A 25,574-nucleotide genomic window follows, 5' to 3' on the forward strand; every position below is an offset into this window, starting at 1 on the left:
CGAATTCATTATAAAGACGTCGCAAACATTATGATTCAAGCTCACGCTCGCCGGCCCGTTACAGCGGCGGAGAAAAGTCGCTGGGACGGAGGCGGTGGAAAAGGTAACATCTCGGCAGAATGGATACAGGGGATGAAAGGTTGCGGAGGGCAGGCACGCAGCCAGTGTGGGGATCAAACTCATCAACCTGTTCTGGGAGATGAATCCACTGTGAGCGGAGCGCTTATATTCGCCTACGAGTCATATTCTTTTTCCTCTTGTGGCCACCGGGCTTTGAAGAGGGGTGGGAATGGGAGTATTTTGGGGAAATGGGACTAAGTCGGATGGTGATTCGGGTGGACGTGTCTTGGTTTTGTAGTGATGAGTTGTTCGTTTTTTGTGTGGCTTGGATTCAATGGGGTTGTGGGGGTGCTGGGGTGGATCCTAGTTCACTGTGGGGAGTAGGGAGTGGAGATTTTAGTTGATAATGTGGTGGGAAATTGTTCTGATTAAGTTTATGGTAAGATTTTGTTCTTTACTGACAATTGACAATGGTTAATTAGTTGAGTTTTTTTGCAAAATGCATTTTTTTTTTTTTGCAATTTAAGAGCATAGTTTAACTCTGTCGGCCTATTCTTGAAAGGACTAAAACTAATTTAAATCCCCTTACATGCTTTTTTCAGGAGAGAAAGAAAGACGTTTGTCAACAAAAGCCAGTTATAACATTGCCTTTTTTTACAGATTTTTGAAACATTTGAAGCACATCATAATGTGGAGGTTACATGGATTAAATTTAGACTGTGAAAACAAGAAATACGTTAAGGGAAGGCCTGGGAAATTTTAAAATAACTAATTAGTGGGATTAGTTTGTGGAATTTTTGGTGTTGTTGTTATGCTTTGTTTTTTTTAATCACTAAAAAAGTTGTCATTCTTCACGATAATATCATAAGATTATTTAAACCATTAGGTTTCTGTCCTGTCTAACACATATGAAAGTTTCCCTTTTTTTAAAGTCAGATATTCATCCAATAGCTCCCATTGACAGCAATAGACGTCCAATCCATTTGAAGCGGAAGGGATGGCAGCCAATGATGAACTCAATCCAATTCCCAGCTATAAAAGAGAGCTTCATCTTTGGACGTCTGTAGCAGCCAATGAGATAAGACTGACTCTTTATTTTTCTCCCTTTTTTGCGTATATTTAACTTTAGAGATATTGCTGCAGCTGAAAGACAATACAGACGGCTGCTGATTATTTTTTTTACTGTGTATAGCTTCACTAGAGTAGTAGTAACTTTTTATAATCAAATTTAATATATTGTTATTATTTGTATCATTTACTTTGAGTGCTTATTCAAATGTTTATTTATATCCATGTGATATTTCCGCAAATGTACATTTTGTTTAGTAAAAAAAAGGGGAGGGAATTGTGCGCTTTGGAGTTTTTTTGACTTAATTATTGCCTTAAAATGTGTTATTATTTCAAACAATATGTATTTTTTAATCATTTTTCCGACAAAGTTGTCCCTTCTGAGGACACACAGTCACCATTTTACCTTTATTTTAATCAAAATTTCGTAGTTTGAGGTTCACATCTATGCAGTTATCCTTTATAATAATAAACAATGTATATTCATGACATTTATATTCATTTTAACTCCTTAAAATGATGCTTTTGCTCACCTCAGAATACTTTTAAACCAGGAAAAAAGCTTTTTTTAAACATATATTAACAGTAATCTCATAAATAAAGTAGAAACTCATCACAATATCACAAAAACTCAACAAAAACGTCAAAATCAATGATTTATACTTCATATTTTAATGTATTTGCTTCATACTTGGGAATCATATCATCTAATATTGCTTTTTTTTTCTTGTGGTGACTGTGTGTATCCCAGAAACATCACCTAGGCGTCCAATCTATTTCATTAGCCCCCCCACCACCACCTCCCTTTTGACACATGTATCTCAAAAGCAATGAGTAACAAAAAAAGAAGAAGAGAAAAAAAATTGAAGCTGGCCCAGCCGAACAATGAACACATTCTGATTCCTGCCCCCGAAGAGACAGAATCAGAGCAGTGATGAGCAAGAAGAAAGTAATTGTGTCTGAATAGAAACTAAATAAAAGGGAATTGAACTCCACCAGGGTGAAAGGGCCAAATTAAAGCTTCTCTTATCTCCCCTTCACACACAGACAATTACTTCATTCCATCCAGAAAATCAGTGTTCAACAGAAAAGAGCTGGCAGATGGGCAGCTTTGAGTAAATAGTTTAACTCCATCCTTTTTAAAAAAAAGTGCAATCATAGAGTTATTATAACCAAATTAGCTCTGTAGCTGCAATATTTGAGTGTATTTTTCTCCATTTGAACGCCGGAAAAGACCAGACGCCGATCAGAACAAATGAAGGGACGTTTTCTTTCCACAATGTTGTGTATACAACTGCAGGTTTTGTAATGCACTGTAGAAGAGTTCAATGGTCCTTTTTATAGAAATGTTATTTCAATGGTGCATTCTTTTGTTTAATAAAGAAAGTTTTGATACAAAAGACACCTTTGTTTTTACATTTCACATCAATTTGATTGAATTAAATTCATCCCAAATTTGCTTATTTCTCCAAAATGTATTCATATAAAATGATATAAAGATGTCACTCATCTGTATAGTATGCATGTGTGTCTATGTGTGTGTGTGTATGTGTGAACTTCACTTTGCAGGATCAGAGCACTGCTAAACCTGCAGAATATTCTGTGATTAAAGGTTCCTATCTTCAGTCAAACCAAACCAGATTAGCGGAAAGCTACGTGGATCAATTGAAATCAAGAAAATTCCCCTCTTAAGCAGAGTTTAACACTGGATTGTGAAGGATTTAAGACGGATCACATTCGACAACACTGTTGGAGGTGAGTTGAAATCATTATCTTGTCATAGAAACCATTCAATGAGCTTTTCATTTCTGTATCTGTGATCATTCTAAATTTAATCCAGTTTGGAGAAAAGGTTTCTACTATAGAGATTTGAACTTTTGTGCAATAGTTGTTTCCCCGCTCCTGGTCTAGTCCATCTTTTACAAAACATATCTATTTAATGAATGTACGTAGAAGGTCAGGAATATTGCATCAATGTTGGCTGGCCTCCATCTGTTGTCTCTTGAAAAAAAAAATTCTGCATCTACTTTAGACACATTCTCCCACTGGACTTCAGCTTCAGGGTGGAGCCTGACCCAGTCATAGTTAAGTCAGTGGCCCATATGCCACAGTTAAAATACTACTGGGCATACTATGAGGGGTTAATTCCCATTCATGTGTGAAAATAGGTGAGGAGAATCCCATTGCAAACTGTCCATGTTTAACTTCCAAATTTACAGTAGAAAAGACCCCGAAACATGTTACAAATCTGCAGAAAAATGACCTCCAGTCCAATACCAGAAGTTAATTTTTTTTTTTGAAGTACTATAAAAGTGATTATGTTTAATTTGAGAGGAGGTTCTTGTGCTGTGTGTGAGAAGGTAATCCTACCATGCACTGAAGGCTAACTCACACCAATTGCACTAACTAGGACAAAAGTGCCGAGAGGTCGCTTCCCCGAGGAATCGATGCATTGAAGCACAAATGGCAAGAGTAATGACCTCCGTGATGGGCTAAATCTTGCGTGCCGCAGTAATTGGAGGGGGCCCATAAGCACCTATGCTTAATTCATTTAACTGTACTAGAGGTGGAAGTGACAACCATGTATTGGACTTGTTCATAGTGGACTCAAAGTGAAGGTCAACAAGTAACCAAGTCACTTAAATTACACTAAAACTATGTATGTACATTTTCCCTTGGGGTGTCATAACAAATTATGAAAATAACAGAATATGGGCCACAAAAGAAGCTTAAATTCAGCCTACATGCAGTTGCTTTTTTTCCACTTTAGCAGTAGAGGAAAGTATTCTCCTAAAGAGTTTTTCTGTTATTTCATATCTCTAGAAATTAAATGATTTTTGTATGTATTGCAATATCTTTATATCTCAGGATTATTTTGTTGCTGCAGTTCAAATGTAAAACATAGTCAGACCTTTATAATGTAACCCAAAGTAGTACGATGATGAAATTACTATTGTTAAAACTTTTTTTTTACTGCAAAGTACCAATACAATTGCATTTCAGTTTGCTGCAAGCCTACATATAAAAAGATAATGTTGCCTTGAATTTTGCATCCATTATAGTACATCACTTTTTGGAGTACTGCTAGATTTACAGATTAAGATACTGTATTTCACAGGAGGGCAAATGGAATATTAATGGAACATCTTCATATTGATCAGGAGACTTCAAACTAACAACTAAGAACATGAAACGGAGCAAGATGAAATATCCAAGTTTAAAAGGATGTTGGAGATCAAGTTATGACAATCCATCACTTTCTCAAATATGTACATGGACTAAGGTTAGTGAAGTTTTAAGTTCCCATTTTTCAAATTGTTTTAGGTATAATCATCAAACAAATGGCCACCTTCTGACATACAATTAAGCTTAAGAAAGAATGACTAATTGAAGTATAATAACTTAATTTATTGAGGACAAGAGTGCCATACGCCATGTGAATTCCCAAACAACATCAATTCTGTGGAATATACACAGCATGTATACAAGCACAGTAAATACCTCTTTGTTCTTCTGCAGGCTGTGCAATTGTTTGACTAGCTCTTCCATGACTAAGTAGTATGGAGGGGGATTTTCCCCACCTAACAAGCAAGATAGATTGACTGTGTCATTTGGATCAGAAAAAAAAGGCCGGGAATGGGAAGCCAACTGAACATGTGTCAGTTACATCCGTTACAGGCTAATTAGATCAACCATGCAGCTAAGCTACCAGAAAAGTGCAAAAAAAACACTAAATTATTTGTGTATTTTTAACTCCTAAGCAATGTGAAATTGTGATATGTTTATTAGTTTGACATGAGTAATAGAAAAGGATAAATTCTTTAATTTCTTTGCGAGATATTGAGGTAAAATTAGTAGTATTTTTACTGTAGGTGTCTACTTTGCTCAATAGTTTTACACCTCTATTTTGTGGTTTCCACTTGAGGCCTGACCTGAGTTTCTGGACTCCAGACACAAGGTCTGATCCATCTGCCGCCTCGTGCCATGGCCCATACCTGTCAACCTCGAACCATTTGTGATCTTACCAAATTTTGTTTTCGCCCTTACATATATGTATAAATACATGGAAAATCTTACCACTTTACTTTTTTGTAAAAAATCACAGCTGATCAAATGAAAGTAAACATAAACAAGGGAACAGGAAACGGAAATCACATGGTGAAAGTGTTACAAAACGAAATGTTTATCATGATCTTTTTTTTTTAGCCAATCAGAGGCGCCGGTACATATATCACTTGGCAGACATGCGTTTCCGGGAAGAAACAATGGCGGATGGTGAAAAATGGCTAGAAAGTGCCTTAATTTATTTTTTTTTCTCAAAATCACCGTTTAGCGTACCATTTTCATGTGTACAGCGTACCAATATAAAAATGGGCTTTCAGTTGTACCAATTACGGCGAGAACGTACCAGTTGACAGGTATGCATGGCCAGCGGTGCCTTTTGATTTAATCATGAGCAGTCCGCCTCGGTGCTTCTTGGGCTTTATGTTAACCTGTGTGCAATAGCCCGGCAGTTGACTTGCTGTATTTTGATGAGCTCTGCTTACTCATTTGTTTGCAACTTCTAAAATCAGGGCAGGTCAAACCCCCCTAACGCAGCCCCTTGCTTTTATTTTTTTAATCTTAGTCATTTTAATTTGGTCCAACACCTACAGGAATAGTTATTTTTTAATACATATTTTCTGCCTAGAAATTCCTAAAATAAGTCTTAATTTTGATTAAAAAAACAATTTAAAAACAAATTCTTGTGGTTGCCAATGAAATTGATGTAGGATAATTTTAAAATAATTTAATTGAGTTAATTGTGATTGGCTGGGATCACTATCTCCATCACCTGGCAGTTTATCCATGCTGCTTTTTTTCCACTGGAGTGACTGTAGAGTTCTCAAAATGGAGAAAAATGTCACCCAAAGAGCAAACTGAAATGCTTAAACTACATTGACTGGTAATCTCCACATACAAGTAGTAATTAAAGTCATGCATTTGTGCTCAGGCAATTTGTATTCATATTTTATTGCAATATCTGTAGTATCACTAAAACATTGAATTGAGGCATCAATGGACGTCCTTTTCTTGTCCTGCAGCAGCATGTACCTGCTGCTACTTGCTAATCTCTCTGAAATGAATGTGACAGCTTTCTGTTCACCAACTGAAAGCCAATTAGCCCAGTTTTCACAATGAAATGAAAAGCCTCTATTCTAAGATTCTGAAATCGTGTGTAATGCCAAGTTTTTGCACGCTTTAGGATAATGCATGCATTTTCTTTATGATTAGAATGGATTGGGAAGCATGGAAAGATGGTTGCTAAGAAACACCAATGTTTCTGACTGTCATTAAATCTGCAATTTATGGTTGCATGACTTTTGGAACTATATTTGTTTCCTGTACATTAGACAAATTTGAAGCTTTTTTGTGCATGATAGGCTAAGTTAGAACTATTTTAATTTTGGATTTTCATGTCCAATGGAAATTGCACTATATTATATTCAATTTCCCACCTATACAGTAAGTGCAGATTTTATACACAAATACGATTTCCAGGAGACAGGTTCGGTCAAGGATGAGTCCAGACAAACAATGCAAATAGCCTTCAGTGATATTTTATTTACAACAAAGTCCACAAAAACTTAAACTATGGGATAACATAGGGGAAGCACGAGATATTAAAGTGGCACCCTCAAATAAACAGTAAAAAAACACCCTCCCAGACAGGTGTTCAAATGAACACCTACAAAATACAGGAAATAAGGCTTAAGGGTGCCACTGTCAGAACGGATGTAATCAAAGTCTAGACAGGGGAATAACTACATGTTAAATGCACAAGTATACCCCGGGGTGTCTAAACTTATCTCAAGTCCCCCTATGCAACCCAAAATGTTTAACTTTTCCAACATAAATACAAAATATAACAAGGAGTAACGTACTCACATTACCAGGTGAAGCTGGGACAATCAAACTTTACTTTGCACTAAACTATGTACTCTCTAAGGAAAGTACAGACTCCACTTTCTCAGCAGTTACAATCATAGGCAGCCAAGGAAGTCAAAAAGTCAGGAATCACAAGAAACCAAACCAGCAAGCCGATCTGAATTGACTAATAAAAAGGGTTTAAATAAGGACAGGAAATGAATCGTGATTGGAGGAGGAATGATGGGGAAAAAGTCACACCTGTGTTGGCCTGGGCGGGGCTTTGTCACAAGGGGTGGAGCCACAGCTACCTGGAAAAGAAACCACACCCCTCCTACATAGTGTGTCCAGGCTGCCAGCCGTAACAATGGCGCTCTATCACATGCTCAGAAATATCCAAGTTAATGATTTAATATTGCGTCTGTGTCATGTCATCTCATGACAATTCAACATCATAAGCAGTGTATGAAAAGCACATTACCTGTATGTTACAAGCTTATGAAACTTAATCAAGTTCATTCATTGAATAATGAAAATAATAAGATGGGAAGTAAAAGATTTTCTATAAAAGTAAGTGGAAAAGCCAGACAGAGATGTATGAAGCATAGAACTGATGAGGTGGAGGAAGCTGATATAATTTGCCTGTCAGAATTAATTAGGACTAAACTGGTGACGCACATACACACATGGTATTAATTCCAGAATCTCATTTCAGATCTGATTAATTACTTTCTCACGCTTGACGAAGGAAATCAGCAGCAAAACTGAGAGGATTAACACGTCCACATACACATAGACTAGAGATGAAAATGAATTATTCATCCTGTTTGGCAGTTTTTGCTTTAAAAAAATGAAAACAAAACGGTGACATGCCCAAGAAAAACGAGCAAAGAGGGTTGGATATTAAAACTAAGAAACGGAAAGGGAACAGATAACCTTCTTCTTATGAGCGAGGTCAGCAGGCATGCTGGGAATCCCTTCGAATATTTTCAGTATGTGGGGCCAAGCAAAATACTAATCCTTATTTGGCGTATTTTGATCAAAGCAGGCATTCCTTTGCTTATCCTTGCCAAGTCGGAGGGGTGCTGGAGCCTATTCTAACTCACTAATATGGATGAGGGGGAGGCTGAGATTGTAGCCAATCAAAGGATTAATATAGAGAAACTAAATATTTAGCCACTCATAGTGATGTTTTTTGAAAGAGTTATGAATTATGTACTATTGTATTCATGTATACATTTGAATTGAATATTGCATTTCTATATTAGAGTTCTGGTCTTTTCTGACAATGCTTTATTTCACTCAGATGCAGTTATTTGTTTAAATATTGAATGTCGTGTATGAAAAACATTTTCTAATGCGCCACAAAGACTGTTTAACTCAATTAGGGTGACATGTTAATTTTTTGGGCACATCTGTTGCTGTATGTGGTTCTGTAAGTCATAAATATGATTATTATTTTGTGGAAATCATGCCAAGTATATTCTGTTAAATTTCAAATGAGGAGAAATATTTGTTTTATTTTTTATAACCTTTAAAGATGCTCTTTAGATCTTTTTTTTTTTAGATGTTATCGTTAGGCCGTTAAAGATGTCACTGACCTGGTGGCACCTTTTTAGTATATGTTCCTATTCCTGTAGTATTCTTTCAAAAATACCTCCTCCACTTTAAACGGCAACATGATAAGGAATGGCATGTGGCGTCTTTTCGCAATGATTTGTGTAAGTGATTACCTCAAAAGCAAGCAGATTCTTGGAAAGTGTGCCTGCCTGGCAAAGAAATAATCATGCTTGGAAATGGAGCCCTTCCACCATCTGCTTTGGAAACCACGTTTGTACACACAGTACTGGCCCTCTTACTTTCCTGCTGCTCTTCAGCTTGATTCTCATCAGGAACGGATTGATGGCTCTCATTCCCGAGGGCTGTCATCATTTGGGAAGTGTGCCAAATCCTGCCTATATCCAACACTTTTCTTTCCTTTCATTTAAGCCTAAATCGAATGGAATACTCAAATGAGTTGGTGACACCCAAAGCAAGGATTTTTTTTCTCCCTCTTGGCATTCCCACATGAACAAACAAGCTGGTTTTGGAAGGCAAGAAAAATTGCTTAATCAAGTACACAATTTGATTCCAAAGAGAAACGGTGTCATCAAGTACTAGATTTGATGGAGCTAAGTAGTTAAATACATTTGGATGCGAGAATATAGGCTGAAATGGGTCATCTGTCAGACATTGGACTGCAATTCTGGTTAGGAAATATTTGATTAATTAGGCTGGGAGGGTTCATTTAAACATTAGTTAACACAGGTATTATAGTTTAGAAGAGTATCATTATATATATATATATATATATATATATATATATATATATATATATATATATATATATATATATATATATATATATATATATATATATATATATATACACATAGACACATATATATCCACATAGACACATATATATGCACATAGACACATATATACACATATACATATATATATTCACATATACACATATATATACACATATACACACACACATATATATATATATATATATATATATATATATATATATATACATATACATATACACATATACATATATATATATATATATATATATATATATATATATATATATATATATATATATATATATATATATATATATATATATATATATATATATATATATATATATATATATATATATATATATATATATATATATATATATATATATATATATATATATATATATATATATATATATATATATATATATATATATATATATATATATATATATATATATATATATATATATATATATATATATATATATATATATATATATATATATATATATATATATATATATATATATATATATACATACACACACACATTTTGATGAATAGTTTTTAAAAACTGAAGGGAATTGCATAGATCTTGGCATCAAACGTTAATCCCAGACTTCAACAGAACCATACGTGATCATAGTCATACTTGCTCAGTCAGTGAAAGTCAAAAGGTAGTGATGTTTTCAGCTTTAAAGTGAAGTTTAGGTCTTTGTTGGGTTTTTCAGGTTTGTTCAGAGCAGTCTCCATGGTGACGTGCCATTTGGGTTGGTTGGCATTGAAAGATCCTTCCTCTCTTCCTATTGCTTCAAATGGTAAGTTTGACTTTCACGCATCAATCAAATTGAATGTGACGCACCTCCTAGAATCCATTAGCATGGTGTTTGGCAACAACCAACCATGAAAATGGATTCTGAAAACTGCCCGCATGCCACATTGTGACCTCGTGTTCTCCAAAAGGGCAGCTGTCATCCAAGGGATTTAATGATGTTGAAATATTTGAATAGTATTATGTATGGGAATTAAAATATTATCCAGTCTTGCATACTAAAAAAGAAAAGATGTCATTTATCCTTCAGTCAACTACTTTTGTGGTACTTTTGCAAAAGTAAAGTCAACATTTCAACAACACAAATCCAAAATAAAACCACAGGACTGCTCAAAAATATGAAAAGGGAAGCAATAATTCAAGCATCTTCCATTGAACTATTCAGAAATTCTCTTAAATCCGACAGAGAGGATGTTGTTTTTTTTAAGCCACTGGCACATTTTCACCGCAGGATTTGAGAAGGAGTCAATTTATTTTTGCTTTGCCATTGAATAATGGAAGTATATTAAGACAATTGAAACCACTGTGTTATGGAAATACATGCTAGTTTAGGAAATGAGCATGGAATGTTCTATCATTATTGGCCATGGATGAATTTCATCAGGACCAGTTATTATAACACACATATTATTGTTTGTGAGTTTGATGGCATTTTGCTGCTCTCTAGCGGTCATTTTTTATTGTCATTTTGCCAAAAAAAATGTCTTGATTTTATAAACCTGTTTTTAAAAAGTCTTAGTTTTTGTCAAGGCCAAAGTATATTAAGAATAAATGCCTAAAATCTGCCATTTTTAAATTGACCATACATTTTTCTAAGGTATTTTAAAATGAAACCTTACCCAGTTTTTTTGCACAAAAAAGATTATCTTTTTGTGTGGCATTTCCACATATTTTAGGCAAGTAAAATATGTAGAGATATGTGATAATCCAGTTCAGAAGTCCTCCATAGTACTACCTCGGGAATACTCATTAAGTGGCTTGGTATTGATGTAAAACCATGTTTTTCAATAGACTTCAATAGTTTGACTTTTTGTTCTGTCCTAATTAGCAGTGCAACTCTTCGTCTGGGGAACCGCAAGCCCAGTTGGTTTCCATATTTTTGTCATATTTTCTTGCCCTTACCCTGAGCCTTTGTGGATATCTGTGCTCCAGTGATTTCCAACCTTCCTGTGTTATTTTTTCTATCTTCTGCCCATGTCTTGGTGGGTTTTCTTTGGGTATTCTGGTTTCCACCCACATTCCAAAAATATGCATGATAGGCTAGTGATTACTCTGAATTGTGCTGAGGTATGAATGTGAGTTTTTTTGTCTACTTGTGCACTACAATTGGCTTGCAACCATCTAATCCCCACAGTTTTCTGGGATGGGCTCCAACACCCCCGTGACGGATTAGCCGTATGAATGAATGAATGAATGTAGCTGGTAACTAAGTCTTAGTAGCAATTATGACCATAAATAAGAATGCAGGCAAATTTGTATGCAAATATGACAATGATCCATCCAAACATTTGTATATATATATTTTTTTTAAATTTAATTCCACATCTTTGACATTAACGTGACTTTCAGTCCCACAAATGCAGCTTACAAATTAAACTGTTAATAAAGACTGAGAAATTTCAATTCATGGCATCAAACTATTGTGGATGACTTATTTTTACATTTGAAATGAGTTATATATTTTTTTCATTGCTTCTAGTGGACACATTCTCCATGGGACACGTCTCCAATGGACATTTTGGGTCGTGATCACTCAACATCATGACGAAGGATGGAAATCGAGTTGCGTGAGACGTTGCTGGGCCTTCTGAGATCTCCGGAATCTCTCCTCAAAAAAGGTGGTCTGATGCTCGTTCCTCTGATCCAACTTGACTAACCATTGGCCTCTCAGTCTGTTGAAAAGGGAGAAAGACTGAGGTCTGTTACACAGTGGCAATGGGTCGAAAGGGCCATACGCCGTTTGACACCCCGCCTGGCCATTTTAAATGGCCAACTGGCAGTGGGGGCAACACCAAATAGCTACAGCCGTTTATGTGTGTGATACAGCACTACTCTGCCAGCTCTCTTTTCTACAGAGATTGATTTGGCTCGGTGGCAAATCTCAATCCTGGCTGGAAAACATATCAAATGTGCCCGGGATGTGTTGTGGGGAGGCGGAAAAAAATATAAATAAAAACAAGATGGGTAAATCTGCATATTCTATTTTAAGGAAAATGATTAGATTTATTGATGTGTGCATGAATTTGCATCAACTTTTGAGTTACATGTTAAGTTTTTCAATACTATTTCATTGTAGTTTAAGATTGATATGAAAATGTTGTGATTTAAATAGATATAAAGTAAATGTACCATCATAGCAGTTCAACTATGTGCCAATTTTAAGGTTTTTTTAACAGTAGTGTCAGTTTAATGGCAAAACTATCAATATATTATAGACATTTTTCCCCATCTAATTGGCAATTATGTTTTAACAGAGAATTTTCTGCCGTTTTGGTACCAAAGTTCACTGTTTCTTATGTAAAGAATAGCAACATGAATAAAACTAGTATTAGCTAGCTGACACCGCACCTCTGAGGTTCGGGTTTTAGATTAATCGTTGAGGCATCTACTGCCATCTGATCTGGGCTTACTGCTGTCAAGCATAATTAGCTTGATGAAAAAACAAAACAAAAAAAAAGGAAAGGGAGAAAAGTCCCAAGTAAGTATGTCAATCCGTATTGTTGTGTCTGCCTGTATCAGTGCGGAACTGTCATCACGCGCCATCACGTCTCACTTAATCTTTATCATTCTCTTCATCTGTCCTAGGATAGTCACACTGATCTGGGGGATTCAAACGTATCGCCAGGCGCCCCTAATCAACATTCCCAGGCTACTATGTGATGACAGACAGACAGACAGACGAGCTGTAAACAGCACAAAGACAATTTCCGATCGTTCTGAAGCTTGGATGAAGGGTTAGTTATATATTCATATATTTTGGTCCCTTTTCCTACTGGAAAACAATTGACCTTAATATTTTGCAATTGGGAAATAGTTAGAATTTTCCATAAAAACACAAATTACAATCAATGAAATAAATTATTAGGATAATTCAGTTTCATATTAAGTACTGTGCTTATTGTAAATGATATTATAAATGCATATTTTGAATAAGCAGTGAAACAATTTAATAAGATTATTAGGAAAAAATATACAAGCTCAACACACAAAATTTTGTTAAATAAATCCCTATGAAATTAATAACAGGGAGAAAAAGTAGCCTTTTACTAAAAGGTTCTTTCCTACAAATAGGTTTGATGTTTTTTTTGTTCTCCAAGACAATAAATTACTGAAAAAAAGGTATTGTTGACCTTGTCAGGGCGCTGCACTTCCTCCGGCTCTCCTCGTCGACCATCTGCTGGCTGTGCTTCTTGATCCTCTGCTCCCAGAAGAACCTCAGCTTCTGTTTGTCATGGAGCCGAGCCACGTTCATCACTTGGCAGCAGCATGTGAACGTAAGTTCCATGAACATATGACTTTTATGTTCCTTCCTGACCCCATTATATAGTATAGTTAAAAAGTTGCCCTTAATAGGACTCACCCATGGTTTCCACTTGAAATCTTCCTTCTTTTCCCCCACTTGATTTCTCACTTCTCGCTATTCTTCATTCTATCACTCATTATCTCCTCCTCAGTCGTTCCTTTAATTTTTTTCCCCCAAACTCATATCTCCTTCTCTATTCTAGTCTTTTTATCTGCTCTTTAAACTCCTCCCCTCCTCTTCACCTTTTTTTATTTTGTCCCTCGCTTGTCTTTCCCAATCAGGCCAGACTGTTTGCTCATTATATCATAAGAACTATTATAATTTTCAACTGTGCATCCAAAATGTATGAATAATTACCTCATTGGTGTTGATGTCCAATCTATTTGAAGTGGGAGGGATGGCCGGGATGAATGAATGAACATCCCTTCACTGCCATTCATCCTACTACAAATAAATTGGACATTTACTCATAATAAACTGTATAAACATGAAAAAAATGCCACATATTTGGACATATATCACCATTAATGGCATCCTGTGAATTAAGATACCTTTTTAGATGCAATTGCTTTATTTTATTTTATTTTTTCTGCAGTATAAGTCAACCAATCTAAATTTAGTTTCATTCCTTTAATCCCAAAAGAAAACCATTTAAATTTGTCCTTCCGAGTCTGTTCTAAAACGTTTATGAGAAAGTGACGGCCCAAGGTTTTTATGACATCTTGAACAGGTGTGTCCTGGTTTTTGCAGGTTTTTTTTTTTATTATGGTGGTTGCAGACAAAATCCCTCTGCAAGCCAGTCAGTCGGAAGGCATTGCAAAACTTTAATATCAAGTCACACAGCACTCTGCCTCTGAGTTTCATCCATTCTAGCAGCTGATCAGCACCAAAGCGCAAACTTCACGGCCGGGGGATTAAAGCAGCTGACAGGCGTGGGTTATGTGCGGGTAGCAGGGACCAATCTGCTGTGACCTCCGGGTTATAATGTCAAATTTTATGAGGCAGCAATAAAGCCCACAATCCAAGTTACTAGTAATTGAGGTACTACAGATGTTAAAATGACAGCAGTTACAGTATTTTTTTGGACTATAACTCACACCTCAATATAAATTGGACTAAAAAACATGTACTATAGTAAGGCTTTATTTTAAAAAAATAACCATGTATAGTACAAGCAGATATGTATCCTAAATAATATTTTAATTGAATGAGGTTACTATTGATGCTTGTATGCATTTAAATGTCTTGAAGTAAAAAACAAACACTAAAGTGCATGTCATCACAATGTTCATAATGTGCAATACTATAGTATTTGAAAGGAATAAAGCCCAACCAAAAAGTATTTACAGGTCTTCCCACTGACTAATGCACGTTATGAAGAAAATTATAATTTTTATGTATGAAAGCCAAATCAAAACGTATTTACAGCCGCGCCTCCACCCCACCCACTGACTAATGCACGTTAATATGAAAACTGTTTTTTTTTTATTTTTAGTAGTATTAAAGTCCAACCAAAAACCATTTACAGACTGCTCCACAAACATACACTGACTAATGCACGTCATTATGATAACAATTTATATTTTTTGTGTCTATGTTTAATAGGCGTGGCCGAGGCCAGAGTTCAAATAGTCGACGTCAAATGCCGCAATGGCTGATAGACCAGGAAGCAGGATGGGCGTATGTGCGTGCGTGCACTGCAGAGCAGCTCAAACGTGACGATTTGCCGAAGAAAGCCCGACAAACTTCTCACTGGACGATGCATCACATTCGGTTTGTTGTCAATTGGGGATTTCGAAGCCCCAGTTCTCGCCTTAAGAGCGATTTTTGACTCTTGCATGATTCGTTGACGTGGTGCAGCCCCAAGTGTGTGCAGACAGCAACGTTTGCAAACAAATTGGCTACATTGCGTCACCGATCGCTCTTTGTTTAAAAAGTAATCGTTCCATTGTGTGTTTCAGTTCCTCAACGATCACAGACTGCTGGGATCTCAAGAATGTGGCCAAAACGACCAGAGAGGAGCAGCTTGTTGACACCATAACAAAGTGCGTCATTTTTAAATAGTTCCGATTTCCTTTAGCCATCTAATATTTACGTCAACGTTCAGTATTGAAGGCTTTGCGCAATCGGCTCGTTTTTAATATTGATGCATTCAAATTTGGAATGAAAACACTAACTAACTTGGTGTTTTTTAAAATAGCATAAAACCTGTGGATAAGTACCCCCCCCCCCACACAAATGCCATTAGTGGGTGTGTAAGGAATACACAGTAACCCCTCGATTATCGCGGTTAGTCTAGACCAGACATGGCTGTGATAAATGAAAAACTAAAGTAAATTTTAGTATTGATTTTGATTTTAAAAATTAAAATAGTGGCAAGTGAAGGAGTAGCTCCCGCTTGTGAGTTTCAATGTGGCTTTTCACATCATTCTGAATTTAAAAATATAATCTGCTATGCCATAGAACTGTGCACTTAAATAAATATACTTTACCCCCTTAAATTTCTTAAAGATCTCAGGGCTTGGACCTTTTTATTTTAATTTTAAATGTGGTTTTGACAACACAAGTGAGACATTTAGTATAATTTTTATTTATAATAGTGCAGGTGTCATTTTTGACTTGTTTAAACAGAACAATATTTTCTTAAGAGTAAAACAAACTTTTTGGATATTTGTTTTTTAAGAATTGACAGATTTAAAATAATTGACTGAAAACTTGAGACTGAAGTAGGATTTATTTTAACCTTGAAGGGCCCTGTCCAGTGTTTTCAAATTTCCCACCACATGATCAAGATCCTGATATATTTTGAGGAAAACAGACACTGTTTTTTAGTCTTTAAAGCAGACTTTTCTATGAAATATCAAAAGGCAATATTAGACAAAGCTAAATGTAGGAGGTAGATTTGTCAAATTTTGACGTTCGGCACTAGTCTGTACTTTAATCTATTGTGGCTTCACTCCTTTTTTGGTTTCCTACCTATGTCAAGATTGGTTCTGCCAGAGCCTAACTCGACATAGGCAGGAAACCTGCTCCCCTTGGCTGGAATTCTGAAAAACAAAATAACATTTCCAAGGTCTTACCTTTTATTTTGCAAAAACTCATAGATTTGTTCTGCTTGAGCATATCTATGAGTTTTTTCAAAATAATAGGTATGACCTTGTGAATGTTTTTTTTATTTTTCAGAATTCCAGCCTGAGCCTATCTCGACAGGCAGGAAACCTGAAAAACCAAAAAAAAAACATTTCCAGGGTCTTGCCTTTTATTTTGAAAAAACTCATAGATTTCTTCTGCCTGAGCATATCTATGAGTTCTTTTCAAAATAAAAGGTAAGCCATTGTGAATGTTTTATTTTTCAGTATTCCAGCCTGAGGCTATCTTGACAGGCAGGAAACCTGAAAAAAAACAAACATTTCCATGGTCTTTCCTTTTATTTTGCAAAAACTCATAGATTTGTTCTGCCTGAGCATATCTAAGATTTTTTTTTCAAAATAAAAGGTAAAACATTGTGAATGTTTTATTTTTCAAAATTCCATGCCTGTGTACCACGTTTTTCAAAATAAAAGGTGATCTCTTCCCAATGTTTTTTTATTTAAGTGTACTAACCCCTTTTTTTTTGTTTTTCAGTATCCACCAGAGGGGGCCTGGTTTCTGCATATGAACAGATAGCCTCAGGAGCTTCCAATTTATGAAGTTTTTCAAAATAAAAGGTGAGCCCTTCTCAATGGTTTTATATTTAACTGTATTGACTTCCTTATTTTTGTTTTTCAGAATCCATCAGGGGACCTGGTTTCTGCTTATGAACAGATAGCCTCAGGAGCTCCCAATTTATGAAGTTTTTCAAAATAAAAGGTGAGCTCTTCTCAATGGTTTTTTATTTAACTCTGTGTACTGACTCCTTTTTATTGTCTTCCAGAATTCCACCAGAGGGACCTGGTTTCTGCCTATGAACAGATAGCCTCAGGAGCCCCCAATCTATGAAGTTTTTCAAAATAAAAGGTGAGCCCTTCTCATTTCTTTTTTATTTAATCTATGTAATGACCCCCCTTTTTTTGTTTTCCAGAAATTCCACCAGGGGGTGGAGAAGATTCGATTTTTTACGATGCTGGAGCACCAACGGGAACCAATCTACAAAGTTTTTCAAAATAAAAGGTGAGCCCTCATTGTTTTTTGAACTTACTGTGTACTAACCCCCCCTTTTTCATTTTTCGAATCTTCTCCACCAGAGGGTGGAGAAGATTCGATTTTTTACGATGCTGGACCACCAACGGGAACCAATCTACAAACTTTTTCAAAATAAAAGCTGATTTCCTGTTTTCCAGATTTCCTGCTGGTGACTAGAGGAATTACTTCATTTTATTCAAGTTTTTCAAAATAAAAGCTTTGAAATGTAAACATGTGTTGGTCTTTATATAACAAAATGCAAGTCATAATTAGAGTTTAAATTTTTTTATTTACAAGTAAACATTTTAACTTCAGCATACATAAGAAAACATTTGTAGATTAACAGAAAACAGCAAAACACTTAGAAAATCTTTTAAAAAAAAAGGAAGGATAAACACTTAGAAAAAAAAAAGACAAAAAGCAGGGGAGATAAACACTTAGAAAAAAAAATGACAAAAAACAGGGGGGATAAACACTTAGAAAAAAAATGACAAAAAAACAGGGGGATAAACACTTAGAAAAAAAAATGGGGATAAACACTTAGAAAAAAAATGACAAAAAAACAGGGGGATAAACACTTAGAAAAAAAATGACAAAAAGCAGGGGAGATAAAACCTTAGAAAAAAAAATGACAAAAAGCAGGGGAGATAAACACTTAGATAATAAAATAAGAAAAAAAGGGGGGATAAATACTGAAAATACATTTTTAAAAGGTGGATAAACCTTTGACAAAAGCAGGGGGGATAAACCTAGAATTTTTTTTGGGAAAAAAAGCAGAGGAAACATTTAGAAGATAAATACTTGGAAAATAAAATTTGAAAAAAAGTTGGTATAAATACAGAAAATAAATCTTTAAAAGGTGGATAAACACTTAGAAGATAAATCTGACAAAAGCAGGGGGGATGAATCTGTAGAAAATAAATCTTTAAAAAAGGGGAGATAAATACTTAGAAAATATTAGGATAAAAACTTGTTTTTTAAATAAAAACTGGGGGGTTAAACACTTAGAAGAAAACAAAATAGAAAAATGGGGGATAAACACTTAGAAAATATTAGGATGAACACTTAAAAATTATTAAAAAAAACTGGTGGATTAAATACTTAGAATTCCTGCTGCAACATTAAATGAGAACCTTCTTACTTTAAAGATCTAGTCAAAAAGCTGTTGAAATGAATGGCCAGTGAAATGTCATCATGATTTAGGCTTTTATTGAATTTGGATTTTCAGAAGTACAGAGACACTATGATGCAAGAGACATCTTCAAGGGGGGGCAACCTGCAAGGATGATCTGTTGAGCACAAAAAATAGCAAAAGTTAGAAATATACACCCTGGAGATTCAACATAGGCTTAATTGTTGTTTTTAGTTAAGTAGTTTTATCTTGATACTATACAGGGAAAACATGATTTAACTAAAGTATCTTAGGGTTGCCAAACAATTACAAAATGGATAAATCTTACAAGAAATTTAATAAACCATCAAGATAAAGAATGAAAATAAGTTAGGAAGTGCTATTTTCCCCTTTTCCAGGCGATTAAGTATACAGACTGATGTTAACAACTAGGAGAAAGTTGGCTTAACAGTTTTGTATACGGCAATTAAATATACAGACTGACATTAATAGCTAGGATAGGGGCGTCAAACTCCCTTTGGTCCGCGGGCCGAATACAGCTTAATTTGAGACCAAGAGGGTCGGACTAGTAAACTCATTGCAAAATTACATAGAACTAACAATAAGGCCACTTTTTTTCCCTTTGTATTAGCCACTAATACTAATAAATAGTGCAAAGAACGAGTAAATTATCAAAATGTTTATTAACAGAATTTTCCTTTTACATTATGAACAAGAGAATATCATAACATAAATAAATGTCAATTCATTTTATCTGCACGTACTAAAACACTTTGCCCCTTAGTGGATAATACTAGAACTACTAATTTTAAAGAAAATTCAATTTTTTTTTAACAAAGCAGCTGGACCGTACCAAACCACCAGACGGGCCGAACCCGGCCCGCGGGCCGTATGTTTGACACCCCTGTATGTGATCTGTTTTTACAAAAAAAAAATCGGAAAAGGGTGTTAAGTTAACACCCTTTGCCGATCTGTATTTCATCTGTTTTTACAAAAAAAAAATCACTTATACTAAAGCTAGGAGAACGTTGGTTTAACTGTTTAGTATAAGTGATTTTTTTTTGTAAAAACAGATCACATACAGATCGGAAAAGGGTGTTAAGCATTCGCAATGAAGACTATCCTTACATACAACACAACAGGAACAAAGTCGTGACTGTGGATGTCATTCGAGATTGAACATTTACCCAGAAAACTTTCGGTCGATGTCTCGGCGTTGCTTGATTAAATTTAAAGTCTCCCTACACGATTCAATAATAGAGAAAACGGACGACATACTGTTTAAGTCAAATCGTGACGCTCAAGCTAATACTAACTAGAAACATACGGCGGGGAAAAGAAGCCCATACTTAAATTATCGACGGTGTGTTAAACTTGGCATTAAACTAAGAGGTTTGTTAGCGTTTTGGGGTCAATTGGTTGGTGAAAAATCTCCCGATGGCGTGATAAAAACGCATTTAGGCTAGTAAAATGCTCCATTCCTTACCTTGTGTGGCGTCCTGGTCGACAGTCAGCGTGGGAATGACTTTCAAAAAGAAAGCGGTAACTGCGCATGCACTTAATCAACTCACCTGCGTCACACATAGGCGTAACCACGCCCATATTGTCCCTCCACAATAAAAGTGGGAAAGATGATGATTTGTCCTCCCAACTCGTTTTGAAGATGACGTAAAATTGTCGTGAGTTTTGTGGTCTTGATGCTATAAAACAGTACATATTAGTAAACCAATTCCACCAAATATTGAGTAACATTTAACTTAACTTTTACATCAAATCACCATTATTCCAAGCCATCTGACTCCAGCAAAAGTTTAAAATTTGACATGCAAATAATTCTTCATTGTACTGTATACAATAACTCAGTGGTGGACCACCATCAGGGCCTGCAAGACCTTCTCTGTTGGTCTAAAATAGTATCTGAAAGACAGACTGATGTTTATTATATTTTGCCCATGAATATTTATGATGACCATGTATAGTAAGGCTATTTTTCATAAAAGAAAAGAAAAAGTAGACCATGTATAATCTGGCTTTCATTTTGTCATTAATTGAAAATACCTCCACTCTTTCAAATATTCCTTCATGAATGCTATTCTCCAGACCACCTCCACTCCCTGCATACACACAAAAAACTGTTCAAATTATCCACACACCCTCTAGAGCTACATGAAGCTCCTTAATTCTCTCCCTAATCCTGTTTCCTCGCTGTTAAAAGACAATTACAACATTCCAGTACCAACAGACGTGCAGAGGCTTATCTTTACATCACTAGTGGGAAGACGAGTTGGGGGTACGAGGAGAGGTCATCCAGAAAACTTGTCTGTTTTTAAATCCAGGATGCATCACCGATTTCAAATACATTTTCTCAGCTTTTACGTGTCACTTGAATTCTTCTATGAACTCTTTTGACAGAAACCTCTGCAGTTCTAATAGGATTTTTACTTTAAACCACTGTTTATTCTGCTCTCTCACCCTGAAAGGATGTATAACAAAAGGAGGATTACTTGGAGATTATGATGTTAAAAATAACTCTGACAGAAAAGACTTTACAGCTGATTACTTACCAGGTTTGATGCTTGATAGTTGTTTTTGATTTGCTTGACTGGCACAATTAGAATTTATTAAATAGCTGCCATAAGTAGAACAAATAGTAAGAGGGCTTATCATTACGATGGGCTTTCTCCTATTGCTTCCTCTCAATTATCAAAACATGCATGTTAAGTTAATTGATGACCCTTGATAGACCAAGGGTGTGAATGCACACATGTCTGTTTCCTGTATCTGTCGCCTAGCAACCAGTCCTCACTTGCATCGCTAGTTTATCCACATGAGAAGACATTATTTTCCATAGTCCCACCTGCAACACCCTAAAAGAATATTTGTTGTATGTACATAAAGTCTTAATCAAAGTGGACCACAAGTGACCTTTTGCATTGATTCATCATTATTGAAGTCAAGATAAGACTGTGCATGCCAAAAAAAGACAACAACTGATGTGTGTGTTTAAGATAAGAAGACAACAGAGATTCAATTCAAGACTCATCGCTTAACTGTAGAGATAAGGGACTTTCTAAAGAAAATAACAAGATAAGGAAGCGAGGAAGAGCTAAATAGCTTTTAAATTTGTGTCATGTTTACACTTTCAAATACCACAATGTGTGCACACTGAACATTTTACTAAACATGGTCATTTTATAAGAAAGCTTTACTATACATGGTCATTTTTTGGAAGAAAACTGCTTACTTACTATACAATGCAAATCATGCTTGTGCAAAAATGACTTTGGGAAGTTTATTGACTTCTGGGGGAGGAAAAAAAAAGTGTCAACATAATTGAGCATCTTCATAGCCCATCAGGAACATTGTCTGAGTTCATATTTTTTTTTCAAAAGGTCACTAAAAAAAGATATAAATATTTGTTTAAAACAAGATTCAAGCAGCTTTAAAAACATGATAGTCACATAAAGATATGTAGTATAAATGGTGTCAGGCCCAGTAAATAGCTGTTCTGAAATGTCTTGAAAGCAGAGGAACGATACCACTGCACCTCCTCAGAATCATCTAGAAACCACATAAACAGAGAAATCAGAGCATAACATCTCATGTATCAGGAAATCATTTTCAAGTGCTTTGTTTTGTTTTAAAGGGAACTAATTTGGCTAGATAGGGGACTGGAATGAGACTATACTTTCAAAAGTGATCATCTACCTACTGTATCACCCTTTTGTTTCCTCCACACACAAACAAACTTCATCTAGTAGTCCTCCACAAAGAGAATATTTTAAAGACCGCTACATATGTTACTCTATCCTCAATATTGTATGCTCTATCTTGGCAGGTGCATTAAAAAAAGGCATACATACTGCAGTCCTTGTGGAAGATGTGGGGGAAGCAGTGCAGGAAGCCATAACCGCAACGACAGTATGCGCAACCTTTCCGGACCCAATCGCCATGAGGAATCACACCGCAATGCCTACAAATGAAGAATCCACACGTTAAGAAATAACAGATCAAATCGTGTCTAAGATGCATCCATGTATCTAATAAGTCATGTGAGGGAATAAAAAAAATACCAAGATCATCTTAAAAATGGTAATATTTTTAATAGAAATTATATTTTGGCAACATCATTGATTTGCCCACTTCTTCAGAATTGATTAATAACAAGATCCTCCAGGAATGGCGACTCCAAATTATTTACAGAGGGGAATTTAATCATGTAAGGTATTACCAGAAAAGTCAAAACCATATTCCAATGACCTAAAACGATCCCTTCTGAAGAATGTGTTAAAGTAAATGTAAATGTATGACTACACTACCAGCAGTGATGTTGATTGTGTCGAGTTTCATGAGTTACCTGACGCGCTGGTTGTATTCACAGCTCCGACCAGTAAAGAAAGGAGGACACGCACAGAAACTGCCCAGAATACAGGTCCCCCCATTCTTACAGCAACTTCGACTCTGCTCAGCACCTAAAAAAAAATTTCCCCCAATAAATAATACATTTGATGTAAAAAAAAATGTAAAAAGTTGCAATATTCCTCAATTCTAAATGCATTTTTATTTTCAGTCCTGGACAGGACGTCACAGATTGAGCGTGTGTGTGACGTAGACCATTAACTCCACACACATTCTTGGGTTGCATCTGCTTTACGTCAGCAGACAAACACAAAGACTGTCAAGAAAGTCTGAAAATAGCAAAAAAATACACTAAAATTGTTCCCCTGTAATTAGACTGGGCTCCATCTTTTCTTTTCTTATGTAATATTCAAATGAAATACCTAAAAAACTCTGATCTAAAGTGTATTTTCTAAAAACATTATATACTAGAATAATGACAACAAAAATGTTTGTCATGAGAAGTCGCCGCTCATGTCTGTTAAAGCCCAAGTGACAAATACTGCATTGTGTGGGAAGGTCGACTGTCGGCATCTGTGCATACATTGACTATTTGGACAAACTTACTGTTGGTTAGGCCGATGAAGGGCATGACGGCACTGGCATCTCGGTGTTTACGGTCGCCGCTGTTTGGCGTGTTGACCTGGGCAAATTGATTGAGGAAGTCTTGAGAGGGTTGCTGAGATTTCACTTGTGCAGGGGATGGTAGAGGAAATTGAAGATTTGGCCGTTTATTGCACTCATCTCCCACACAACCTTTAAAATAGAAAGGGGGGGAAAAGGATGTGAGCCATTACTGTATCATACTAATTAAAAAGCATTATTTTATGTATCATACCAAAGGAACTATATGTGTATATATATATTTTTTTCAATAAGAGGTCCTCCTTTTTGCATCCTTTCACAGTCCCATTTTTATGTAGTACATGTCCATAATGGTGGACTATTAGAGTAAAATGTAATACAATTGGGATTTCTGCACTACATTATAAATTTAAAAATATATATGTACATTTGAGAACATTTTTCTTTCTTTCCAGATTAAATATAGATCAAATGCAAGAAAAATAGATTTAGAAAAGGAATATAAATATACTATAATATCAAAATACAATAAAACAATATGTAAGCTTTGTTTAATCCAAAATGCAATTGAGGCTCTTAATAAAAAGACAGTTTTAACTTAAAAATGAACTACTGTGCGAATATTTATAGTACAGGAAGGGTCTTGCTAATATTTTTATTGTATTTATTATATTTTATCTGGAATTCTGACCTGAGGCAGGGATGGCTGCATAGGTATGGCTCCAGATCACAGCAAAAAACAGGATCCTAAAAATAAAACAAATGAATAAACAGGCAATTATAGGCAAAACAAACATTTGCAACTGGTTTGTTGGTCATTTAATGCTCACCTGCGGAGAAGCATCTTTGCTCTCTGGGTGCGTAAAAAATACCTGAGTAATCAGATGTAAAGATGAAAAACATGTTTCTACAAAAAGAATTGAATTCAGACTATTCCTTTGAAGAAAACAAGAAGAAATCCGGCGTTTTCAATTCACCCTGCAGAAAAGTTCCATCCAGTTCAGCTGGGATCCTTTGAATAATTATTCCTGGACTATTTTGGACAATAGTTAACTTTCATGTGAAGGCAAGACATTAAAAAAAAGAAAGAAAGGAATAAATAAATGAAAATGCGTCCCCTGGATTTCCTCTGGCGTTTGTGCGTGTCTGACCCCCCCAGGTGTTTCAAATCCAGGTGGAGTCAACCTCGGAAGTCCCGCCCCCTTCTTTGTCTTATCTGTCATGGCATTGGTCCAATCAACAACTACAAGTCTTGGATTCAGGGTGATCTTTCATTTAGAATGCACATAAACGAATATTGATGCACCTAAATAAAAACAACAGGGAAAAAACTACAGAAAAAAGGGTTCAAATCATCAGTGCCATTTAGATTAAATTAAATTTCAACATATTTCATCTGTATTTGTAAATAAACCCCCTCTTCCTCCACTGAAGTCCCCTCATACATATGGATATAAGGCAGCGACCCTTTCTCTCCCAAGCAGCCATTCACATGTTAAATAAGTATAGCCACCAACAGGAAACAAGCTTTTCTCTGCACACAGT

General features: G+C 35.6%; 2 protein-coding genes and 1 long non-coding RNA gene across 4 annotated transcripts; 1 reads left to right on the plus strand and 2 right to left on the minus strand.

Annotated features, from left to right (window-relative positions):
- Window positions 1–11,807: 11,807 nt before the first annotated feature.
- Window positions 11,808–13,920, minus strand: LOC144210670 (uncharacterized). The gene is made up of 3 exons (XM_077737445.1): window positions 13,811–13,920; window positions 13,581–13,704; window positions 11,808–12,122 (listed from the first exon to the last, which is right to left on the minus strand). Exons 1-3 carry the CDS (start codon window positions 13,812–13,814, stop codon window positions 11,990–11,992), a joined length of 261 nt encoding a protein of 86 aa, XP_077593571.1. The 5' UTR covers window positions 13,815–13,920; the 3' UTR covers window positions 11,808–11,989.
- On the plus strand, window positions 11,936–18,145 carry LOC144210671 (uncharacterized). 2 transcript variants are annotated; one of them, XR_013329430.1, is made up of 9 exons: window positions 11,936–12,068; window positions 13,036–13,184; window positions 13,589–13,724; window positions 15,359–15,526; window positions 15,715–15,798; window positions 17,378–17,460; window positions 17,522–17,602; window positions 17,814–17,902; window positions 17,977–18,145. It is a non-coding gene; the product is annotated as an uncharacterized LOC144210671 (long non-coding RNA). The 2 variants fall into 2 exon arrangements; XR_013329429.1 differs by lacking the exons at window positions 17,522–17,602; window positions 17,814–17,902; window positions 17,977–18,145 and adding an exon at window positions 17,667–17,765 and having other exon boundaries at window positions 11,948–12,068.
- Window positions 18,146–22,147: 4,002 nt separating this feature from the next.
- tdgf1 (teratocarcinoma-derived growth factor 1) lies at window positions 22,148–25,273 on the minus strand. The gene is made up of 6 exons (XM_077737591.1): window positions 24,860–25,273; window positions 24,721–24,776; window positions 24,012–24,200; window positions 23,404–23,518; window positions 22,910–23,019; window positions 22,148–22,607 (listed from the first exon to the last, which is right to left on the minus strand). The coding sequence occupies exons 1-6, from the start codon at window positions 24,871–24,873 to the stop codon at window positions 22,504–22,506; spliced, it is 588 nt and encodes a 195-aa protein (XP_077593717.1). The 5' UTR covers window positions 24,874–25,273; the 3' UTR covers window positions 22,148–22,503.
- Between the last annotated feature and the right edge of the window lie 301 nt (window positions 25,274–25,574).

Source organism: Stigmatopora nigra, chromosome 17 (assembly GCF_051989575.1).
Source record: "Stigmatopora nigra isolate UIUO_SnigA chromosome 17, RoL_Snig_1.1, whole genome shotgun sequence".
Lineage (NCBI taxonomy): Eukaryota > Metazoa > Chordata > Actinopteri > Syngnathiformes > Syngnathidae > Stigmatopora > Stigmatopora nigra.